Source organism: Seriola aureovittata, chromosome 1 (assembly GCF_021018895.1).
Source record: "Seriola aureovittata isolate HTS-2021-v1 ecotype China chromosome 1, ASM2101889v1, whole genome shotgun sequence".
Lineage (NCBI taxonomy): Eukaryota > Metazoa > Chordata > Actinopteri > Carangiformes > Carangidae > Seriola > Seriola aureovittata.
In genome coordinates, this window is record NC_079364.1 from 12,544,610 (window position 1) to 12,570,355 (window position 25,746).

At 38.2% G+C, this 25,746-nt stretch overlaps 1 protein-coding gene across 1 annotated transcript; it reads left to right on the forward strand.

Annotated features, from left to right (window-relative positions):
- Positions 1 to 692: 692 nt before the first annotated feature.
- cdh16 (cadherin 16, KSP-cadherin) lies at positions 693 to 25,449 on the forward strand. Its single transcript, XM_056376693.1, has 17 exons — positions 693 to 737; positions 840 to 938; positions 2,145 to 2,279; positions 2,499 to 2,628; positions 3,211 to 3,369; positions 5,231 to 5,427; positions 9,924 to 10,049; positions 11,702 to 11,852; positions 12,970 to 13,182; positions 14,285 to 14,361; positions 16,764 to 16,955; positions 20,183 to 20,424; positions 20,537 to 20,667; positions 21,369 to 21,608; positions 23,556 to 23,672; positions 24,351 to 24,467; positions 24,594 to 25,449. Exons 1-17 carry the CDS (start codon positions 693 to 695, stop codon positions 24,692 to 24,694), a joined length of 2,472 nt encoding a protein of 823 aa, XP_056232668.1. The 3' UTR covers positions 24,695 to 25,449.
- The last annotated feature ends 297 nt before the right edge of the window (positions 25,450 to 25,746 follow it).

A 25,746-nucleotide genomic window follows, 5' to 3' on the forward strand; every position in this document is an offset into this window, starting at 1 on the left:
TCGTATCAGTGGAATGGAACCTCACTGGCCATTGGTTTTACAGGAAGGAAACAAGGTAGTTAAGCATATGTATCTGAAGGTGTTAACCATTAAACCACCGAAGGAGTACAAGTACGCAATTTTCCATCCAATTTAAACTCCCCCTCACACCTCTTAGAGTGAGCACACACAACATTCGGAGGAGGTAAGATACAAAACTTTTTGTTTAAAATACGAAAAGATAAGAGAAGTTACTTCACATAGTCATCTTCTGCTGTTGTTAAACTACAAGTTTAAAGTTTGCTGTTATACTTTAGACGTTTGAATTTGAATTAGTGAAGTATTTAGAGCATTACTCTTAACTTGTACAGCCTGTGATTTGGTACTGCTAAAATACAGCTGTCTAAAAGAGATTTGACAGACATTAAGGCTCCAATGAAATGACACAATCTAAGTTTTACTTTCAAATCAAAGTGGCTTTATTGATCTTTTGTGCTGTTGTGACTGTAGTGTGGGCTCATTTGTTGATTTAAACAGCTTTGTAGGTGGTTATGTGTTCAAATCAGACTACTGTGCAAGTAAAAACTGTGAAATCTTTGTGTATGAAAGAATTCCATGGTGGTGAATCAGTAACGAGACAGAAATTGTGTTGATTGTTGGGCTGACGCCATGTGGTTTGAAATGCTGTGAATATACCACATTTACAGGGACTAATGGCTGACAGAGGAGCTACACCAATGCTGATCATAGCTCTCATAGTAAGATGTTAAATACTTTTTTAACTGTGATAATTGCATTTACAAGAGCAAAGTACTGCATGAACAATCTCACTAAGACATACTTAATATCTTGTCTCGCAGTTGGTGATACTTGACACATTTGTGCCATGCTCTGGGGCAAACGTTAAAATTGGTGTCCCTGAAAACTACAATGGTATTTTCCCATGGTATTTAGCCAAGGTAAGGCATTTCAAGTTACTTGACTTTATCAAACAAATGCTCTTGTGCTCATATCTTCCTTCTGACAAAACAAATTACATATATCATTCTTGTCTGTATAATTCTTAATATGTTAACCTTTTTTCCGAATATAACTTAGTTAATATTAATGCATATACATCTGAGTGGAAAATCAGTAAAAGCATACAATGTTAAGTTTTTATTCTTATTCATAAAAGTCTAATGCAAATTTAACTGAGGATGCTTAATCACTAAATGTCCTTCACATTAAACCAGGTAAATGACTACATCTTTTGCCAGCCTTCTGAGCTTCTTTTTGAAAGAATGAGGCATGTGGTGTAATGACCATCAAGTGAATAGTGAGCCAGAATTGAATCAGTCTCTTTTTTTCTCTACCTTCGGTATTCAAGGTTGAAGACGTATGAACATGCTGCCGTCATCACTAGACTATAATTGGAGTGTTCACAATGCTTTTCAGGAGTCAGACTCAGCAACTGCAATCAGTACAGCTGGGTGGCAGGCGGGGTGTTTTATTCATACGTGTCACTCAGACATCCTCTGGATTGCGCAACGGCATGAATATGTGGCACTTTGATTGGTTTCATTGTGACATTATCACGTCTTGTATGAAACAGTCATATTTTCAGTTTTTTGTGTCTCACTGAGTGTCATTAACACTCTTCAAAATAGCATGTTAATGACCAGAATGGAGGAGTTGATAATAACCCCACTTTGTATTATAAATGGAAAGGATGCAATAATTGCTCCAGATTCATCCAAGGTAAAAGCACTTCATGACGGTCTGTTCACTGGTTGAGTGTAAGAAATCATCAGACTTAATGCAGGACTAGCTGAGATCAGCTGCAGTTTGTATCTATGCTGTATTATTGTGTCTCTTAGTCAACATATCAACGTCAGTGAGTAATAGTGGGCTTCATTTTAACTGAACATGTGACCTCACCTGAAAAACTCAAAAAATGCATCACTAAGGTTTCTGCTTATATTTTTATTTTTAGAGAAAATAATACTAAAAGTTTGTAATTAGTCAATGTTTTTAGCATTTTTTTCTCAAGTTTCAATGGGAATTCCTACATAGCTGCTCCTCTACCTATACAATCCCTATACCTTTTTTTCTTTGTGCACATGCTTTGCTTTTAGAAAGGAACGCAAACTTATGTTTCGTGATTTTTGATTTCTTCTGTACAGCTCCAAAACCTGCCTGGTAATTACACTGACCTGGTGTTAACAGGGGATGATGAGGGGATATTTGGAGTCGATGCTCAGTTTCTGTATGCTCTACAGCCACTGGACAGAGAGAAACAGCCATCTTACTCTCTGCAGGTATCGTGCCATATCATATCACAGTAGTGGTAGCAATTTTTCGTTCATGTCTTAGCTGATGAAAGGTTGTCACAAGATCATTCATTCAAGATGGATCAAATTCACATCATCATACGAGGTCAATTACTCTTTTGTTTGTCATTTAAATCTCATGGCGAGGTTGCATGCTGATTCCAGAGGGTGCTCTTCAGAGATGCTGTGTTTGTGTGTGTACTGCAGGTGTCCTTCAGAGCATCAGTGCACCGTCAGAGCTTCACTGTAGAAGTGTGTGTCATCGACAAGAACGACAATGTGCCCACTTTCATAGAGGAGAGCATGAGGGGCAGTGTGCAGCTTGGGCTTCTCAAGGGTACGAGAACCTTCAGCTCTGACGTCACCTTCTTGCACAACCTAATTCAATCTGTGTCACGTTTGTCAGTCCTCAAATACACAAAAGTCATGAATTACAAAAACCCATTCAGTTTTTGGCTAAATAGTGAAAAGCATGACTAATAGATAGTTTTAATAGAACTAATGACGTGGCTGACTGGAACAGTTTCATTAACCATAAAAAAGACTTTTCTGTAAACCGTCACAAGGCTTAGCAATCAGATGGGCTCAGATAGAATACGTTGTAGTTTATTTGAATTAAGTAATGTCCTCTGTTCTCGGAAGAGATGGACAATATCACCATTGTCAGTAAAACATGAAAACTGGGGCAACAGAATATGATAAAGAATGTGTTCTTTATCATGGCAAATCAGGCATGTTGTCACTGTATCATCTTTTAACATTTTAACATCAATATGCAAAACCTTTATGCAAAACCTAATATGTACTTCAAATTCTTGCATGTCTTTTGTGTTATGCCTCCTGATGAAAGAGGGCGGGGAGAGAGATTTGTGATATAGAAGGTAACGTTTCTGACTTTTGCACCACCTGTGTCCCTCAGGGATCCCATTCATGCAGGTTGAGGCACTGGATCGTGATGAACGCAACACCGTCCACGCTGAGCTGCGGTTCAGTCTTATGGAACAGACACCCAGGATTCCCTCCAGTCAAATGTTCTTCATCGACTCCATCACAGGAGAGGTTTCCCTCACTGAGGACGGTCAGTCCCAACTAGTGACTGGAGGGAAAGTATTACTTTGTATGTCCCCAGAGAGATTTGGTATGCATGTTTTCTTAGTAGAGGAATGGGACATGGGCGAGGGAATAACCCATTAAATGTAGGGGCAGATCTAGATCATTTACAATGAATTTGAATTTTATTATGTGAATTCTGATGTATGTTGTTTGACACTGGCGTTGGTGGAGGTCTCTGAGTGCCCTTCTAGATTTTTTTTTCTCATGGAGGTCATATGCAGCTACGGGGCAGCACTCCTGACACAACAACACAGTTTAAGGTTAACTCCCTGCAACTTTAGAGGCCTATTCTCTTCATACATTGAAAAGTGCTGTCTTATTTCCTTGATGCATGTTAGCAATTTTTAACAAGCCACTTAGTTATAGAACCACTGGTCTTGGTTTCATATCCAATTGGTTTTCACTAACATTGCCACAAAAAATTAATACAGCCAATTAGCATTTTGCAGATAAATCGATATCAAGAAAGGAACCAGAAATTGTGATACAGAAATGCCCAAAATATATCTCAGTACTTATGTTGGTTGCATTTCTTTAAGAAACAAATTTATTCTAATCAAAAAGCTTGTTTCTTTATTTGTAAAACTAAATAGTCACTTGACAGATTTTTTGTGTAAAATGTAAAAAATTTAAAAATATCGTTATCATGCAGTTCCAACTATTATATCTGCCTCCAAATTCCAGTGTTTGCCAGGCTCTAACAATAAATGCAATGGTAGTTTGTAAACAAGCTCTGAAATAAAGTTTTTTATTGTGTGTTCAGAGGAGCCCCTACTGGTGATCCTGAAGAGAAGCTACAAAGAATGATGTGAACCCTCTCTTTAACTGACCTTATACTTGTTTGTTATAATCACTGTCGTTTTTTAAATATGAATAAAATAGGAGAAAAGTTTGAATTCATAAAAATGTAAAAGGTTCACTTGTACATCCTTACTTCATTAGACATTAAAGAAACAAAAGAAAACTAGTGTTTATCCTGTTAGGGTTAGTTTTATTCGACATTCAGTCTTATTTCCTGTTATATATGTTAATATAATTGAATACAATACAATAATGTATTAATATATGATACAAAAATGATGCAGTTATTTTGGTCTTTTGGACTTTTAGTCAAACAAACATGCACATACAGTACACATAAACACTCATACTGCCTAGATGCAGTAAAGTCCTGTGTGCTGGTGCTATTTCTGTAGCTCTGGTATTGCCCTTTATTACGTTTGGCAGGAGCTGGATGACTTGCCGACACTCGCCAGTTCCTTCCAGCCAACACTGCTGCTGGTTTCCACACAGCTTCATAGTAGCAGTGAAAATTGAAAATGATCTCCTTGATTTTTTTTTTATCCTCAGGCGAGACTGTAACTAATGGTTATGATTGCCATTATAGTGAATGTTTATGTTATTTCTCTTCCATTAAAGCAGGAAATTGAAAATAAAGTGATGAAAACAGCACAAAATATGAACATGTTAAATTTAGCATGTGATGTGTGTAATGTTGCATTAATTTGAGGGAAAATGCAGCCAGTGATGGGTTTTCTTTGTTTCCATAAGCGTTCACATAATTATGTTCTTTTTGCATGTTTTTTTTTTCTTCTTTTGAGTTTCTCTAAATAAGTTTTTTTTTCCTTTGTCTGACTTCTTTCTCAAACTGGGACACTGCACACACACAGATCATGTCATCATACCTAGCACAATATATATTTAAGGTCAACACAAGAAACTTCAGAGAAGAAGTCTTTGTAAAAGAGGTTAATTCTGAAATGAAATGGAAAGAATGATTTTTAAATAAAGTGTTATTGCGTCATGTATCCCACTGCAACCACCAGGAGCCTCTACTTTGGACCCAGAGATGTGCGGCCGTTATAAGCTCTCAGTGATGGTGAAGGACATGGCTGGGAAGGCGGACGCTTTCTTCACCACTGGTATCGTTACTGTTGAGGTGACTGGAAACACCTGGGCATCACCAGACCCTGTACGACTTCAGGAGAACCTCCCAGGCCCCTACCCCATCCCCATTTCACAGGTGAGGCACCAAAACCTTGATTGACACATATTCATTCGAAACACTTTAACACAAATCCAACACTTTGGCACGTTAAGTGATTTTACTCATCTGCATTAAACCACTTTGACTTATTTGATTTTTTACAATAAATCATGCAAACAACTTGGGGTAAGTGATGACTTCAATGTAAATGCAGTTCCAGCTGTTGTATCATATTACAATAAACCAAACTCTGTCAATAGCCTTAACTGAGTAAAGTGGCATCACATTGCCAGTTTCTGTTTTTAGTGCCTCTTGGGTTCTCCTAAGTGACCAAATACTGAATTATTGATGCTGTTCAAATGCCATGGATCCTTTCAGGCTACCTCCTGACTGAGTCACTTTAACTCCTATGATCACTCACTCTCCCACCCACCTACCAACCACCATCACCACCGCCACTCGGAGGGGTATTATACAAAACTAACAGCTTAAAGGCAAACTTCACCCTAAAATACACTTCACATACAGCGTGTTATTTTATTATTTTCATATTTCACGTCACGTAGAGAGCAAGTCAATCGACAGTTATTCTAATTTTTTTTTTTTTGGCATATGTGGCTCCTTAATATCTCAAGTGTTAGATAACCTTGAAGACCACTTAATCAAATAAAAATCAATCAATCTATGTCACTTTTCAAGCAAAGATGCAAACAATCTCCAGTTCCAGATTGGAACTGGAGATTGGACCAAAGGGCTTTTTCTCTCTTTTATATCATTGTAAACTGAACATCTTTGTGTTTTGAACTCTTGTTTGGAACAAAACAAGACATCTAAAGCCGTTATTTTACAATATTTTAAAAGTGTGATGAGTATTATTCTCTCTTTTCTGGCATTTTATAGACCACATGAATAATCAATTAATTGACAAAATAATTTGGCAGACTAGTTGATAATGAAAATGAGTAGTTGCTCCCCAACATGCCAATAAAGTTTGTTGAAATTAAAAAGTGAGAGTAGATTTTATGAGGATATGGGCACATTTCCACATCTAAAACTGGAAATTCTATGTTCAAATAACATTTTGGATGTAGTCTCTCAGTGCAGTCGATTACTATTTCATTAAGGACCAACTCCACAAACAGTCTACTGACGATATCTGATCATCAATCAATGCTCTTAGTTGTAGTACATTATTGTACCATAGTTTAAATTCTGTTTAAAGGTTTCTCTCAGCTCTCTTTGTCTGTCCTTGGTCTTGTCTAACCTTTTGGTTGTTATAATATTAGCCATATCAGCTACATGTCTATAAATAACTCAAAAGCCCTCAGAGGTTTTGTAACACATGGAAAAAAACCAAACTAGCAGTGGCAGTTATCTTTTGTGAGGATATTTTACAAAAGTACGCCTGCATGGCAAATACAAAAATGTATTCATTCACTACTGAGAACTGTGGAAACAAAGAGGCCTGTAGAGATGATTCTGCTGCTGAATTAAATGCATTGTGCAGGTTCTGAGAGTCGCTATGGCCAGTAGATACATCACAATAACTCCCCCTCCTCCTGTTTTCTCCCACCTCCCCCACACTCGCCCTCAGCCTCTCATCACTCTTGTTCTAACAGCCCCTTCCACCCACTGAAAACGTGTGGATTCACAAGTGTAGGCACATTTGATTTTTTTTGTCATATTTTCAAAGGCCAGTTCAAATGTACATTTTTTTTCTTGTAGATTTAATACCTAATAACCGATGCTCTAATACACAGTTTGGTGTAGTCTGTCATTTTAATATCAACAGATAGCATTTGTTCCTCAATATGTAAATGAGGTTATGTGAAAATATTTCACTGAACAGATCCCCTCTGTGTATCTGCTTTCATTTCTAATGAAAAATGTGTTCAGAGAGTTAGAAATGAAACCTCTGTTGTTCCATCACTGAACGGTCTATATGAAAACCATTTAGTTACAGTGTTCAATTTGTGTCCATCCAGAATCTAAATCACACAAAAGTGGATTAGGTGAGCATGGATGTTTACTTGGGGGAAGCCTCATTTCGCCCACGCTGAGTGATTGTAGCGCTGTGCTCAGTAGGTGGTGGGACTAACCGCTGTTATGACACATACAGAAATAGTCATGTTCAAAGACCCACGCTGTGGATCTCTGCCTCCCTACTGTCTCAGATAAATGGAGCAGTCATGTCCACATCCACTCATCTAGAACAAATGTTGTGTTGACATCGTCCATGGTGTGACGGCATTTTGACAGAAGCTGCTTTTGTGATCAATTTGACTGATTTTGCAATCACATCAAGACAAGTTCTGGCTGTACTTTTAAATATTGAAAAAAAGAATATCCCACACACTGCTCAGCATCACAATTTATTGATCATCCTTACATTTTCAGTCACTCTAGACCTTTGTCAGAAGTATTTTTGAAAAACACTTGTATTGATCAATAAATTGTGATGCTGAGCAAGAGCAGTGTACAAGATATTCTTTTTTTTTTTTCAGGACTGAAGTGACACTTTCCAATGCACTTGCATCCAAGACATTTGGATGTGTGAATATCTTTATTGAGAAAGTTGCACTTTTAAAAATGAAATACAGACATTTGTTATCAGAATCATTGGGGCTAGGGAGGTTAATATCAGTCTGTTATCTTTTGTATGTTTTTGATTGCCTGCCTAAAACTTTGATTATGTAATGCAAAAAAAACTACTTGAACTCAGTAATGCAATCTACTGAGACTTTGGAGTGGAAGAGAGGCATCAGAGCTTGTGAATGAATGAGTCAAGGCTCTTAACCACATTGAATTGTCACAGTCAAATGAAATCTGAATTGGTTTGAACCCCACTAGACCTTCTTCATGGCCTCAAAAGCAGCGTTCAATATTACAAATGACACTTGCATCAATGCGGTGCTTCAGCCAACATTAGTCATCAGAGGTGAGAGCAACACCAACATTAAAGCTGCTATAATCAATATTTTCACATCAACAATTGATCAGATGATTATGTGTAATATGAATGTGATGTCATTCATTGTGACAAGTCCACAGTTCTCCTTAGCTCCACAGAGCCTTTTAGCCTCTTTCAGCTTATTGTTTCATGGGCAGCAATGTTCACTTTCACTGCTGTTCAGTGTTTCACTTAAAGGTGAGTGAATTGCAAGGTTGGTCAGTAACATGACTCCAAATAAATGCTAATGTTGCTCCGTATTAACTTATTGGACATCTCAACTTTATAAGGTGATAATGTCAGTGTCAGCTCGTTTACACTGCCCCCAAGAGGCCAAAAAATACCCCTAACTCTGTAACTTAAATTAAAACTGTAATTCTTTTTGTCATTTTGTCTGCTAAAGTCAACATCAGTGGTTATTTGGATACAGGTGACTTTACAAGCAATATAATTGCCTCTGCTTCCGCCAAGATATCCAATGTTTACCAGTATCATTATCACATAGTTCTGAAACTATACTGATTATTTTCATTATTGATTAATCTGCAAATTGTTTTCTCAGGTTATCTATTAATTGTTATGCCAATTATAATTTCCCAAAGCCCAAAGTCCCACAACTCTCCCAAACCAAGAGATATTTAGTTTATTATTATTAATGATGAAGAAAAGCAATGAGAAAATGTGGGGATTCGACTGATTAATTGATTAATCAACAAAATTGTTTCAGCTCTTAGTATTCTAGTATTTTGAGGTTTTGTGTGTAACACAGGATGTCATGCTCTTTTCTGTAATTCAGTGTCTTGATTCCTCCACAGTGTCTCTGGGAAAAGCACACACAGACACAAGACACTCTTGACGCAGCTTTAACACAAGCTATCGGGGGAGACAGAACGTGCTCTGTAAACTCAAAAAATGACGGAGGCAAAACAGATGACTTCATAGATGTTTTGTATTGAACTTTATATAGAACAGTCGGTGATCATTAATCAGGTCTTTAAACATATTTCTTTAAAGTTCTGAGGTCTAGAAAGACAGCATAACACTCAGAGTAAGCCAGCTGTGTGAAGTGGCTTTGTGTATACAAAAGCATAGCGTCTGGGCAGCCATCTCCAAAACAAGGGAGGAGTGTGTGACAGTAAGTTGAGGAGATACACATGCCCTGGGTGTGCATCAGCTGTGCTGTGACTGGGCTCCTCTCCTTGTTGGGTGCTGTTTGATGGCTTCTAGGGCCCTTTAAGCTCCACTGCACAGCCCTCTGTCAAGGGCTGTAAAGCAGAGTGGAAAATCCCCTTCAGCCTGCATAGTTAGTTTTGGCTGTGCTCTCTGTTCCACATCATTGTCAGTGCATTTGGATGGCTCCTTATCATGTAAACAAATGGTAGCTTAGCTTTGTACTTACACATCATGCAGGCCCTGCTACAAAGCTTTCTGGGTTTACAGTATAGGTCTGCTGAGTCTTAATGTTTCATGTTGCTCTCGGATAGAAACCACTTTGATTGTATCATGTTTACCAAACTTAGATACACAGAATTTTGTAGTCATAAATGTTTTGTTGTTTGTCTATCTGTGTGTGTCAATGTAGGTCAAATGGAGTGGAAGTCAGGCTGAGTACAGTCTGGAGGGGGAATTTCCAGAGATGCTCTTCACCATCAGCAGGGAAGGAGTCATTTATCTCAACGCCCCTCTGGACAGAGAGACACAAGACCAGGTCTGTACAACTGCAAGCTAAACATCTCCAGCACCTGGTAATGGATGTCAGTTTATGACTACTGTTTAAAATGTGTAAACATAAGAGCTGTAGGGGCCCAACTGTTTCTCCATGAAAGACAGAAGCCTTCATTTCTAGGTTTGAGTTCTCTTATTTTGTGTTTATAAATGTGTGCATATAATACAATAATCTATATGTAAAGTTTGCTCTGATCATTTTTCTGGTTCTCACAAGATCCTCCTGTTTTAAACCAACAGAATCACATGTGACATGTTTTGGATTTGATTCACTTTTGAATTATTTTCAGCAACTGATGACTGAGAGCAAGATAGTTAATTCAAAATGCTGAAGAAAAATATCACCAAGTGACACATTTAATGGCATTAAACAATTTCTCATGCTGTTCATGAAAAGAAAACTCCTATTTTAATAATTTTTCCTAATTTCATTTTACAGCTTAATGATCTTAATGATTTAATTAAAGGGACCCAGGTACACATTATTGCAGCAATGCTGAGCACTGAGCACAGTCTATTTTTAAATAGAGGTAATTAAGGAGACGCCTAAAACCTGAAAAGCACAGATCTGTTCCTTGAACATAACCTGCCTGTTGCAAAAAAAAAAGAACTACTGTATTATGGCAAGGATTATAAGACTAAAGGATCCATTTCAAGTCTTGCTAATTTTAGACTAAGAGAAGGGTCATTATTTGTGGTAGCATTACAAATTAAAGTCCATTTGTTTGCATTTCACTATTGAGTTTTGCACACAACTTAATCTCCTGAGAGCTTTGAATGGCTCAGTGAACAGTACATTCTGGCACAAATGCTCAAGTGGCCAAAGAACAACAGAGAAAGACTGAGCCACATCAGTGGATGTAATTGGTCTTTAAACACATGTTTCTAGTACATTGCACTCTCTGTCTTCTGTAGTGAGCATGTAATGGAAGGTTGAAAATGCTTACTCAGCCTGATGCCTTATAGTGTTAGTTTAGTCTGTAGCTGACAGCAGTTAGAAACAAGCAACTTTAACTTCTTATTTGTGCTCCAACACTGTTTAGGACATTGACATGAATTGGTAGTTTTTAAAGGTGCATAATGTTAAATGAAGTACACTCGCTTTTTGCTGTTTTTCTACCCCCAGTGATTGAAAGGTTGTGGGTGCATCACTCCAAAAATGACTGATAATCTGTAGACATGCTAACTAGCCAGAAAATGTCAGTCGTCTCTTGTCTGAATACAGCTCCATCAATCAATCTGTATCCTGCATGAGTGATGGTGCTCATGGAGCCTTTTCACAGGAGGGCAAAATGATGGATGTTGAGATGCCCATTTCTCACTTCCATCCATCCATCCATCCATCCATCCTTCCATTTGTTTTACAAACTTACCCAATCCCATTATGCACCGGGCAGGGGACCACCCTGCACCAGTTTACCAGTCTACTGCAAGGTGGCTTTATCCTTTATTTTACCTACTATAATATGAATATGAGTATCAGTGATATGAATGTGATGATCTACAGGATCTACAGCTGAGGTCACAATGTCAACGCACCACATCTGTCATCTACCAGTTGATCAGACATCTTGAAACACTCTGTTTTCTTTAATACTCTGTAGGCAAACACTGTTTCTCTTTTTGTCTTGTCAGTTCCAGATCAGCATTGTGGTTGAGCGTCCAGATGGCAGAGAGATTGCCAAGCCTGTGGAGTTGAGGGTGATGGTGGGCGACGCCAATGATAACAGACCTACCTTTCCACAAGCACAGTATCACACCGTGGTCAAGGAACTGGCTGCTCGAGGTAACTGACAGCTTTTTATAGATTTAGTCTCAAAGAATATTTGGAAAATGCATTGATTTGATATGATATGATACTTTTGCTACTCAAATGTGTTAGAAAACAGTGGGGCTACAATGATTACTCAATTACTCAATTAGTCAGTCGACAGAAAAATGCTGCTGTATTGTATGTTGTTTTCAGCTTCTCAGATATGAAAATGTCCTGCCTTTCTCTGTCATATTAAACCGAATATCTTCAGAGTCTGGACTGTTGGTGTGACAACACAACATTTTGAAGAAGTCACCTTGGACTCTGATAAACTGGCATAGAGATTTCTCACTATTTTATACATTTTATACACTATAGACGTGAAAATAATTGGCAGATTAATCATTAATGAAAATTATCATTAGTTGCAGCCATAGAAAATACTGTCCAAAACTACCTTAATCAGTTTGCAGTAGGATATTTTCATACCATAGTGGCCAAAGATACTCACCTTTTTTTTTAAATTTCTAATTACTGGCAAAGCAAAAAACAAAACAAAACAACATGATGAAGCCTCTGAATAATGTGAATAGTCACATTTACTCTGTCGGTAAATGGGAATATTGTTTCACAACAAGGCAGAGAAACACTGTCTGGATGCGACGTTGCAGTGATGAAAGGGCTGAGAGAGCCAGATACCTTTCCTGAAAGCAGATTGGGATTTTTGCCAGGACACAGGGGAAAGCACCCTCACTCCTACCCATGCTCATAAAAAGCACATGGTGTGTTGTGACATATCAGGTCCCGGCATAAAAGCTTTTTTGTGGATGCTCTAAAATGGTTGATTCTGGGAAATGAATTAGATGGGACAAGCTGTTAATCTAAATGGAATCACTGAGTGAGGATTAACTGAGAAAGCTATTGTTATGTCCTTCCATCCCCTGATTCCCGTTCAGTGTGCCATGTTGCTATATCTTAGTGTAGAGAGAAGAACATTTCATGTTCTTTGGATGTATTACACAAACCTGGTAAAGCTGGCTGAAATGAAAACAAAAAAGGTACTTTAAAAGATCTTATGACAGCAAATCATCTAGATGCTCAGAGTCTACTTACTCTACTTACTCTTCTTTACTTGTGTGTCTTTCCTCAGGTACAGATATCCTGACCGTGCAGGCAGCCGATAATGACGATCCCAAGACAGACAACGTGCGGATCTTCTACCGTTTAGTCGGACAAATTCCCGAGAGTCCTCGCGCCCTCTTCAGAGTGGACCGTGACTCAGGGGTCATCTCCGTCCAAGCAGACAGTATGGAGGGCACAGCCCCACAGTACACACTCACCATCACTGCTGAGGATGCCAAAGGTGACTATGGATCAATGCAAAACACGACCCTTCTTATAATGTGATTTTTTCCTTTTACAACGTCACTAAATCTCACAAATATTTTAACTGTGACTGGTATTTCCTGTTCCTTAATTAGAACATTATATTGGCAGAGACTATTAGAGATAAAGAGGGTAATTTTTGTTGATTTCTAGGGAGTAAAGTAATGGGATTTCTTAGTTAAAATCCAAATATTCAGAAACATATATGTGCACCTATTGATAAATATATGAATATATAAATCATAAATACATACATAACATTACAGATCACAGTATATCTGTACTTTATATCCCTTAAAATGAGCAAATAATATGATTTTTTGAATTGTTACATTAATATCTAGTTTGCCCTCTTACATGTGTTACCCAGTACAGAGTTTTTAAAATAACAATCTGATTGATTAAAGTCTAAAAGAAGATGCTTCAGTTAGAGGATACCATTGTGCGAAAACATAAAAAGGCTGAAAACTACTTCCACCCACTTATTTTTCTTGTTTCCTCTCACTATACTACTACTATTATGTAGGCGAATATAGACACATACTACAGAGTTCTCCTGGCTTTGTAAAATCAAATTTGTGGAAGAAAGTTAAATGAAGTGTTCCAGTTTGAAAATTGCCATGCCTGTTATTTAACTGGTGAGGGCTATAGACTACATGGCCAATCACAGGGTCCTTTAAATATCATCATAATGAAGAAATAGTTTGAAATCAAGCTGCAAGTTGTTATAGGGACATAATGTAAGGATATTAGGAGAAAGAGAAAAGAAAGCAGTGATTAAAAATGATTGTTATGGTACCAATGAATAACATAATGTATGCATATGTAAAGCAGCTTTCATAATGGCTATTACAAACAAAAGTTTATTAGCTTTGCGTCAGTAGCTTCATTGATGCTATAGCCTCCAAGGGATGTATGCATGCTAGCCTCTGGGGTGACAGATGATGTGGTCTGCATGACTCATGGATCAGGGTGTGATGAAGGCAAGATGAGGTACTTCCTGTTCCCTCAGCATACTTTATTTGTGTGATGGGCTGACCCTGAGTCACTGACAGAAGCTGTGATGATGTCCCTGGCAGGTCTAAACAGTTCTTGCACTGTGGTTGTGACGGTGCAGGATGAGAACAACAACCCACCAGTCTTCTCCCAACATGAGGTACGAGAGCACATGTTCAAACAGACACACACATACACGTCCTGTTCGGGACATGATAAACAATACCTTTGGAAAAAAAGGCAGGCCAAACATCACAGGCCATAATAAGTGGATATTGGACTGCAGACTGTGAATCCGCTCTGCAGGTCGCTGATCTAATTTTCCTGGCGGGGAACTAGATATGCCCTCTAATCTCAGGCTTATAGCGATGGCACCATGTTATTGGAGGAGTTTTATTCAGTTCTTTGTACTCTAAGTGGACAGTGTTTTTAGAGTTTAATCTGATATGGCTTTCTTTGGACACTAGTTTCCACTCATTTATTTATGGCCAAATCTTCATTGTGACTACACAATGGCATCCAGTGCCACTAACATGTCAGAAATGATGCAAAAATCTATGTTGCCTTAGCTATTACAATCTCCCAAAAATGTCTGTAACAGCTAGTTCTGACTGGTATCAATCTACACAAGTGTACCTCAAGTTTAAAGTAGCAACTTAAAGTGATTCTCCAGCAAAAAAATATTCTTTTTATGTCACAAAAAAGAGCAGCTACAGTCAGAGTTCAGAGGGCATTTAGTTTTAATGATGTACAATGCTGACAGGTTTTTACAGCAGACATCATCTACAAAAGCTTCTCTGTGGTTTTTTCACAGACAAAAAATATAAAATCCACAGAAATTTCTACTACTCATAGCTTAATCTACGCATCCTTGTCTTTGATTACAGCCACCAATTAAGCCTACGTGAGCTCAGTCCATACCTAAATTAGTTTGGCTGTTTGGTTTTCAATTTAACATTGACTAATGGTCCCTTGGTAGCCACGATGAGCAACATCCCCATCCCCATCGATCTCTCCCCTCATTTCCTGTCCCCTCTCTAGTTTCACCTGACTAATAAAGGCATAGGTTTCAGAAAAACATAATTAAAAAGACATAAGCAGCTGTGCAAATCCAACTGTTACTTACTTTCACTTTCTATTGCATCCTTATATACTTTGCGATCCGGTGATCCAGCTGAGCGTGGCATCATTAACACTGCAGTTGCAGTCCCTGTATGAAATGGGAAAGTGGTAGCTGCTGGTATGAAAGAAAAATAGGCTAAAGATAGGCAGTTACAGAAAATCCCCTCACTCTCACCCACATGTGCCGCATAATAGAAGAGAAAAAAGTCACGAGGGTTGGGAGTTACGTGGGAGAGCCATCATGCTGTGATAATGGAGAACCTGTCTCTAGCTGTTTCTTCTGTCAGACCATAGTGATACAGTGAAACTGCACGGGCATGAGCCTGTCAAGGAACATTTTATTTTGAGCGAGGTACTGCCTTTAAATTTAACAGCGGAAATTGGCTGTTGAGGTTTGACATGAATGTCCAGACCAGTAAGAAGAAACAGAATACAGACTTAATAAAAGATTGTAGAATATATTTCCTTGATAAATTAGCTGCTGTCTTTATGTCCTTACTCCATCCAGTTGACACTTTAGGATTTGTGTCACATGTGTTTTTCAAACTGGCACTTGCTGAGCGCACATTTTCAAATAAATGTGCACACTTGCTCCGATAATCACCACCATATACACACACACACACACACACACACACACTCACTCAAACCACAAACACAGAGGTGGAAAATGCTCTTGAACAGGTCACGCCTGAGTAGTGCAGCTTTTTCCATGCCGATGTGAAGGCAGCGCTATAGGGAGTGATGTGGGAGGTGAGTGGTGACAGGGCTAGGGTTCAGAGACCCTGTGGATGGGGCAGCCAGATCAGAGGCATGGCTGCTTCACTAGAGGACATCTGTGAGTGGCAGATTAAACGGCTGTCCAAACACACAGAGGTGTGTGAATAAAGGTCAGCTAACACCAGGAGGGCAAGTGGGGGCAAACATATACTCACATGTGGTCGCATATAGTCAGAGCAGAAAATTGGTCAGTTGTCTGTGACTTTCACTGGTGAGCACAAAATTACAACATCAACAATTCTCAAAGTCAACACGTACAGTGGCCTGTTATTGAAATAAAGATTTAATATTATATATTAATATTTAATGTAACTGTTTAGATTAATACATTTATTCTTCAAATGAACCATGCCTCCAGTGTATCTTTGTCACATCTCTTTGACAACTACATTTAAATGGTCTGTTTATAGATCAGAAAAGAATATTATCAGATGCATTGGGGGTGTCCTGTCCTGTCCAAGTTGAGGCTTGATGTGACCTGACTGTTTGTAGACCACTTTTTAAAAATCTGTTAAAAGATTTGCTAATTCAATAAAAATTTTCTTAGAATTATTCCTATACATAGGCATGCTTAAGTACATTTTTATATAGAAGTTGTCTTGTCTCTAAATGAATAGTTTCTGCTCAGTGATCGTACATTTTCTGTTTCCGCCCCGACAGTATGGCCCCTTTCACATCCCGGAGGACGCTCCAGTGGGCACCACAGTAACAGCTGTGCTGGCAGGGGATGCAGATGTCCGAGGAGGAGACAGCTGGCAGGTGGACTACCGTTTGGAGTCTGGAAACGAGGAGGAGGTCTTTACATTAGTGACAGACAAGCAGACCAATGAGGTCTCGCTTGTGCTATCAAAGGTGAACAACACCACACATCCGCCACCCTCTGCACACACACACATTTGGTCGCCTTGCTGATTACTTGCCACACAAACCAAGATCAGTTGAAAAAATTGATTCAGATCAGAAAAGTCCTGCCAAGTCCAAATTGTGATATTGTGATATGTTGATTGTTTTCTTTATCCTGTTTAGGGTGTGAAAGACCACAGACACATTTCTCCTCTCAGGGACACAAATATTAATGTCAAGGACAATTTCTTTAGCGCGATGGTTTGTGTCTGTCTTTGTGTCTGTGCAGTCCTAAGAGATCATTCAGTAGCTGGCTCTATTAAAATAGCAGTCACATTTAACTCAAACCAATTAATAAGGACTGTGTTTTATTACCACAGTGTGTTCATGTGAAAAGGTTGGAAAATAATATTCCAATTTGTCAAAAACAAACAAAAAAAAAAGTGTCCAGATGACAATGGAATGTTTTCCACTAATAATCTCTCCTGTCCCCGGGGCGCATCACCCTTCGCCTGCCTCCTATAATCCAGCATGGTGTTTTAGAGATGTGTGGGAGAATGAGTATGTGTGTGTATGTCCATGTGTGTGGCTGTGTGTTTGTGTGTGTATGCTGTAATGGTCTGGTCTCTATGAGAGGGCCAGGCAGGAGACAGTTTATTATTTTCAACCTCTCTGTGGGAGCTGACAAATGTGATTGAGCTGTGAATTGCACATGGTCCTCTGAGATAAAGCAGGCGATGTGTAAAGGCTAAAAATGGATGTTGTTGCATGATTTTGGTTTAACACATGAGGACTTGTGTTTTTTTTTAAAAGTGATATACAGTATTTATTAAATTCTTCTCTTTTTGAGGAGCTGTGTTTATAGCTCTTGTATTGACCTTGTGAGATATTATAATAACTAATAGTAGAGAGGAAACTGTTGTTTATTAAGATCACTTTAGTAAAAAATTAAATCCTTCACAAGTAAAGCCCCAGTGGATTAAAATGCACTTGAGCAAATCCTTTAATTCATCATGTTACAATGTGAGGTCAGTGCCACAAGGCAGACACATTTCATTATTAGAAATTACACACTGCTCACAGCCCAAGTGAATAATTAGATTGTGTGAACACTAATGGCAGTTTACCACATGGGCTGCCGACTGACGTAAATGTATAATGAACCAGAGGAAGTGAGGGGAATCTAATCAGGGTGGAGGAACTGTAGACATTAGACATCACGTGTTAAACCATTTTGTTACAGAAAAATCAAATGAAACTTTTTTTTGAAGTTTAAATGAAACAAGGTTTGTAACAGTTCAATTAATCATTTACCATTAATGAATGAATGAAGTTGTCACCAAATAAGTCCTTAATACAGATTCCTCCATTGCCAACTAAATCATCAGTTTCAAGTGTAAATTTTGTATTTAATAAAACCAGTCATATGATGTTTGAAGGAATAATGTTATAACTTTTATTGTGGGTAACATATATGCTTAATTTTTAGCCTAACTAAAAACAGAATAGTTATACCTGATGAGCCAATAGTACCAGACCAGCTGTGTTTTATAAGGAGGTAAGTTAGCCATGATGCTAACAAACTGGATTCTTGTTTTAGACATTTTGGAGGTGTTTAAATATTGGGTATGATTATAACTGAAGGTAAGGTAAGATTGATAATAATAATTCACTGGTACCTAATTCACATTCTTGGGCCAAATAATAATACAATAGTATCATTAAGTGAGGACTTTGACTAATACAGTGGGTCAGATGACTGACTACAGGCTCCAGAGTCCATGCACATGATCTGGTGCACTGATACACACTGAGTAGTTCTATGCATCACTTCCAGTAAACAGCAGTACTCATGCACCCTCCAAGGTCTGTGTTTCTTCTCCCTGGCAACAGAGCAGCATGATGTCAGGCAATGCTGGTTTAATAATGTCTCACTTTATGGGCCGACAGAACATGTTTAAGGGTAAAACCTGACAGCAAATACAAGCTTAGGGCAGGATTCTGGAGATGAAATTGAAATAATCAAATACATTAGAGATTAAGATAAAATATAGCTTATTTTGCATCAAAAATCTGTGATATCTTTAAATGTCTAACACATATTCAAATTGGTGACTGCACTGTAAATACTGTAATGACTGCAGCTAATCTATCCATACCCCCACTATGAAACTACGTTTTTAATCCGTCAAACAAAGTCAACAGGTCACAGTTACTATTTTTAGTGGGCAGATTATGGTAATCCTATCACTTGAAATCTGCTACTCCCAAATTCGCTGCAAATGTTTGGACTCAAATATAGAACATACTGTAGCCTACATCCCAGAAAGATTTAAAATTGGTAACGTTTATGGATAGATTTTTATGATAGAATTTCCATATTGATTCCAAAATCATCATGTCATATACTGTATGTTCTAAGCTCATATCTATCTGCTTAACAATGTATCCAATTACCAAGGGAATATTTGTTGCATTATCATACTCTGTGTATCATCATGAAAAATTATTGACACGGTGAATCAGTTGGCTCTTTGCCCTGTGACTATAGCGTCATCCATATTGGAAATGCAGCAACACTCACAGTAACACACACAGTAAAACCAGTTTCCCTGGAAGCACAATAAGAGGACTGGACACAGGGGACTGCACTGTGTCCCTCTCCTGCTTGCAAAGATGACATGCTGTGTTTTGTGTGGGTGTTTGACTTTCTGTAGCTCTGAGTGGTTCTACATTTTTTAAAAATAGTGATCATCTTGTTAAATCTTTGGTGGAAATGTCAGTAATTTATTAAAAGACCAGTTCACTTGAATCAATTTATTTCCCAGATTGAAGAAAACAGCGTCCTGGTTACTCTGGATAATCCAGTTTTAATTGTGAATTATTCTCTACAAAAAAGGGAATCCATTATAGATAGAAACCAGAATATCTATTAATTCCTGATGAGTTACTGTCAGTTACACCTCCATTGTTTTGAGTTTTTAAATGATGGCAAAAATATCATCAATGGTCAGTAAGAAAATGTTTTCTGCTTTTTGGATTAAATGTAATTCCTTCACATTGTGGCCTTCGTTTTATACTTTGCAATGATCTTTTAAGAATTTCAATAAAACCTAAGGCAAAACTTAACCCTAATGGATGGTAACACTGCAACTGAGATCATGTCAGCAGTAATCTTTCAGAAAAATTACATATTCTGTCCCTGCATCCCTGTGTGGTCTTATGTTTTCACACAGGTGTTGGACTTTGAGCGTGAGAGTGAGTACATCTTGGTGCTCAGTGCTCAGAACCCAGTGGCTCTGGTCCGTGGCCGATACGGCCCTGCATCCACAGCAACAGTCTCTATTTATGTTGATGATGTGAACGAGGGTCCAATCCTGTCTCAAAGCCACTATGAGGTGACTGTCAGAGAGGGCGAGGAACCAGGACGGGTTATCGCCACCATTCGAGGTTATGACCCTGATTCTCACCCAATCAGGTAAACCTTGGGATTAATGAATGCTGTATGAATAATTATCTACTTCACCAGTTCAGAAAGAGAGATTATCACAGTTTTAATTTCACAGAGATGCACATGTTCTTTTGTGCAGATATTCTCTTCAAGGAGACACCAAGAAATACTTTTCAATAGGGAAATACTCTGGAGAACTAAAGACTGTGCAGGCCCTGGACAGAGAGGAGAACAGCACATACACCATGGAGGTCATTGCAGTGGATGGACGTAAGATCACTCTCATCATTATTAATACCACACAGCCATTTGATTAAAGGGGCACGTGCTTAAGCACATGTTCAATTGAATTATACATTAACCTACATGTTGTTCAGGGTTGGTTTCAAAAATATTAAAAATATGATTTGATATGTGGATATTTTACATATTCTCTTAAACGTGACAAGTCATTACTTCAACATGCATTTTGCTTTACTTTGTACTGAATAATGTTATAGATTGCCCTGCACATTCTGCACACATATGCAAAAGCACACATGCCTACATTTACACACATACTGTGAGTCTATGCACATCTACTGCATATAGACAAACAGAGAATGTTGTTGTAGAAGACAGGACAAAACTGCGAGTGAGATCAAGAGAAAGCAGTATGAGTACAAGAGAACAACCCAAACAATCAGCAAAGAAGGTTAGGCAAGGTGAAGATTTTTGTTGCCATGTACTGAGCTCGTGTATCATCATCCAGATGTAAATATAACATTCAGATTTTGGCATTGAAGCCACAGCATCTTTATCCCTCTGCTTTCATCTGCAGAAATGACTTTAGTTTGAGCAGGGTATATATTGTAATAGCAGAGATGTGTATTTGTGTGAGTCTACAGAGCACAGCTGATTTTCGAATATATTATGATTGAGAAATGTTAGTTTCATCTTTTTCATTTTATCTTATGCACATTTCCCCACAGGAAACTCTTCCTTATCTGCGTCCACCCTGGTGACTGTCCAAATCCTGGATGTGAATGACAACAGTCCAGTGCTGGTTGGAGACTATTCCTGGAAGTACCTGTGTACACCTCGCTGGGAGGACCAAGCTCTGGTGCTGGCCTCACGGGACAGCGATGGACCACAGCATGGAGGACGACTTAACTTCTCCTTGCGCAGTGATGCCACAGTTCGTCGTAACTGGAAGCTAACACCTATTAATGGTGAGGTGAACACAGACTAGGGAAACCCGGTTCACCCAGAGCATACAGTATTAGTGTAGGTGAAAAGAGAAGAGAGGCAAGAAATCTAACATTGTTAGGAGAAGCTATCATTCTAAATTGATTTGGAAGGTTAAACAAGCTGATGCTACAAGCATTATAGCAGTGTAGCGCAGCATTGTAAACTGCCAAGTCCACTTTGATGAGAATCAGCCTGCTTCTGAATAATATTAAGAGTAAGGAAGTGAATTTAGTCCATGCAACGTGAGATTACTGATAAATGGATTTTTAAATACAGCCAGTGGACACAGAGTTTACTACAGTGTGCTCAATATTTTCAGTTGCTTTGAGTTATATGAAATAATATATGCCATCCATGAGTAAATAGTCAGAGAAGCAGAGTGATCTGTCCCTGAACATGTGCAAATTACCCTGTTCTATTTTTTTCCTACATCATTTCTTCGGTCCAATCTGGGATGGGAGGTATAATGTAATTATCCCTTTTTTTGTAGTTGTAGTGTTGGGCTCATTTAATGCAAACTATTTACTGCTATGACGTCTGTCATTAAGTCATTCAAACAGCTCAACCACTTCCCCATCAGGTTTTTTTTTTTTAATCCCCCTCTTTCACTCCTCTGTTCCTGTTGGTATTGATTTAGCCCAGCTGTAATTATATCATCTGTGTAATTTCTTTGGCGTCACCGCTGGGTTCCTGCCAGCTAATGGAGGCTAAAAGAGGAATCTCCCAGAGTGCTTTGCACCTGGTCACAGCCAATAATGGCTGTACCAATAATGTGTATTTATGCCAGTATGATGTCAGCTGTAGAGTTGCCCATTTGCATGACACGACCACAACCAGTCATGAAAAGAACACGTATGTACATGTGTGTGAATGGCCATTCATCTTGAGTCTTCCAGAGGCTCTTAAATGCACCATGTTCAAATACTCGACAGCTCTTTTTAATGCAGAAATTCAGTTAATAAGAGAGCGGGCACTTATTCCACTTATGTCCACTCTTAATAGCTGTTCATAGCAGTAAGGAGAGAAAAATGATTCATCCAACCTGACTATAACACATTTAACAGCATTGTGATGTAAAAACACTTCCTGCTATTGCAGTCATCCCCAATGATTCTGGGTAGCTCGCTGGTCACTGATCCACCCTGAAAAAATGTCACATCAGAGGCGAAACAGTGCAGATAGAGGATAAATACATTAACACCCTCTTCCGAAGTACTGCACAGCTCGTGCTTCCCTGGCTGACAAATGGAACATGAAGGGGAATGATGGTAAGGTGCAAGTGTAGCTTTTAAGACCCCCAGATAAGGGTTCAAACAGCTTGATAAAACGCTTGTCTTTACAGGACAAGGCTTTTACGTCACGCAGCCAGGCGTGTATTATAGACTGATTTACAGAGATTAGATAAAGAGTCACACACTCCAGACCACTCCATACACAGCTGAATCAGTCTCTCTCGTGTGTGTTATGCAGTTATGCAGTTGTATGTGAAGACTTTTTCCTAGTAAAAACTTGGCATATGTATCAGTGTATCAGAATTGGCTTCTCTGATCGGTCATGCACTGGATAATGCAGCAGCACTCAGTTGTAGTGATGCTCAGGAAGCAATGCTTTTTGTGCCTATGTTTCTGGGTGCACCAAATACAAGTACAAGTATCGGGCAGTAAACATTTATTTATTTCTCGCTATGTAACGTTATGAAATGTACAAAAGACTGCAGTTTTGAATTTGCACCTTTTGCTCAGGGTACTGATGTTCTGTTATATTGAGCTTTGGTGAGAAGCAGATTTAATTATAAAAAAAAGAAAGAAAGAATCATCAATCAAGCAAAATGGGGAAATTGTCTACTGTGCAATTGTATAGCAACGTTTAATTAACTATTTCATTCTGTGTCATTTTCTTAACTAACAAGCAAGTGTTTTGTCCTTCAGATACTCACACGAACCTGTCCTTAAACATCCCATACCTGGCCCCTGAGGTCTACACTGTGCCCTTTACCATCTCTGACAGCAGCTCCCCTCCCAGGAGCACCTTCATAAACTTGCCAGGTAATGCTGACACTCTTGCTGATGAGCTAAAGCAAGTACAGGGAGGTTATGGGACAGCAGAGTAGGAACAATCAATAGAGATCAACCCCTGTGTGCCAGCTTGTCCTAGCTCTGCTCTTGTTTATTAATGATACTAATGATTTTTCCAGGCTTGTGATTACACAGCTCTCTTAAGAATGTGTTTTGTCCGGTATTACCTCCTGACACCTTATATGCATAACAAAAACAACACATAACTTCTCATGCACAGGTTAGAATAAACTGGTTAATAGAAAAAATTGTGGAGGTATACAGAGTGCTGCAGTTAAATTAGGGTTAGCATCTCTTACAAAAACTCACTTGTGAGTCACATGTGAAAATTATATTTTGTGTTGTCCCCTTCTATATAAAGTTTTCATATATGATATATAACAAATGCATATGTATATGTATAGTCATATGTATAGGCAGGTATCTAATCTGCAAATACATTTCCCATCATTTATAATCAGAGCAGTGTTTTTTAGTTTGAGTAAAAGTGTAAGTGTAAAACTGAAAGTGTCTTGAAGAATCTAAAACCAAAAATCAATCCTAAACATAACAGAATAACAGGGAGTTATAGTTCCAGTTTTGTTTAAAAAAAAAAAAAAAAAAAAAACCTGAGTTGTTTTTTGTTTTCTCTTTTTCCTATTCTCTTAGTCACAGTGTGTCCCTGCAACGTCAGAGGAAACTGCAAAATGGCTGCCAAGCAGTTGCAGGGCATGCCAACTATTCAGTCTGCAGTGGGCATTCTGCTTGGCACCTTTGCAGTCATAGGTAAACAGATAGGGTGACATAAACACTTGTAATTTCCAAGGCTTCACTATATTTCACAGCCAAATAAGCAATAACAAAGCAATGTTGTTGAAGATCTCTGTATTTTATTTTTTTATTTTTTTACAGGAACTATCCTCATTGTTGTATTTGTGAGACTGTCGTACCAGAACCCCAACAGGCCAAGCAAAACTAACCAGGAGAGAGTTCCCCTGAAGATTTCCATCTAATTAAGGTGATGCTGTGTTGTCTGTCCTGCTCACTGCCTTGGCCAACTGGACTAATGTCATGATGAATTCATCAAGTGACCATGAATGTTTAAAAGTGAATGTATATTTCAGTTATTGGATCAAAGTTCAGATGTACACTGACCTAAAAAGCAAAATCACAAAATATTTCTAGATTAGTCAAGATATCTAATGTATGTTAAGTGCTAAGATACGATGTACACTTATGTTTTAAGTTTGTCATTTTTTATTGCTAGGGCCATTTGAGAGATATTGAGTATGAAGTCATAATATTAAAAGAAAAAAGTTGCTCTATTTTTAGAATAAAGGTGATATTTTACGAGATATTTTGAAATTTGAAAGTCGCTATTTTAAGGAAAATTCTTATAATTAAAATTTGGATTTTTGAGTCATAATTTAAAAAGTGGTGTTCTGTCTCATAATCTTCCACTTAAACTTGAAATATTGTAACTTTTTTCTCTTAATATTTCAACTTTATTCTCAAAACCTTTTTTTCTCTGACCTTGGCTCATACTTGTAATGTACACTACACATACCTGTTATTCATTAATGTTGTGTAACCCATCTGGGCATTGAACTATAATGATATTTTCTGGATTCTTTATTCTGATAAAATGCTACAAAAAGATCTTTGTAAAACCATAAATCAGAAGCAACATGCCTGTAAATGCTGAGAGGTGATTGAATCTAATCTAACACTTAAACAGAATTAAAACATGTTGCCAGCACCAGATAAATGCATAATTTCATTTAACTTCAAATCTTTATTCAATACTTTTGTTATATTAATTCTATCCAAGTATAACTGTAAATCACCTGCACTGTTGTAGCATCTCATACCTGTAACAATGGACTCAGCGCTACATCTCTGTAGCTATGTACAATCTTCCACATTATAAACCATAACACTTTTAATCTAATGAGACAGCCTGAAACTGTCCTGTGTGTAACTACATCAGCAGTGCGCTTCAGTCACTGTGATTAAGGCTTTATTAACGCTCACCCTGACGACCTCACAGGCCAGCAAAGCTATA

Bases quoted from the DNA above. Each gene is read 5' to 3' on its own strand.
- cdh16 (XM_056376693.1), top strand. From the start codon at position 693: ATGGCTGACAGAGGAGCTACACCAATGCTGATCATAGCTCTCATA. The intron at 738-839 runs GTAAGATGTTAA...CTTGTCTCGCAG, and splicing joins TGCTGATCATAGCTCTCATA to TTGGTGATACTTGACACATT. The intron at 3,370-5,230 runs GTCAGTCCCAAC...TGCAACCACCAG, and splicing joins GGTTTCCCTCACTGAGGACG to GAGCCTCTACTTTGGACCCA.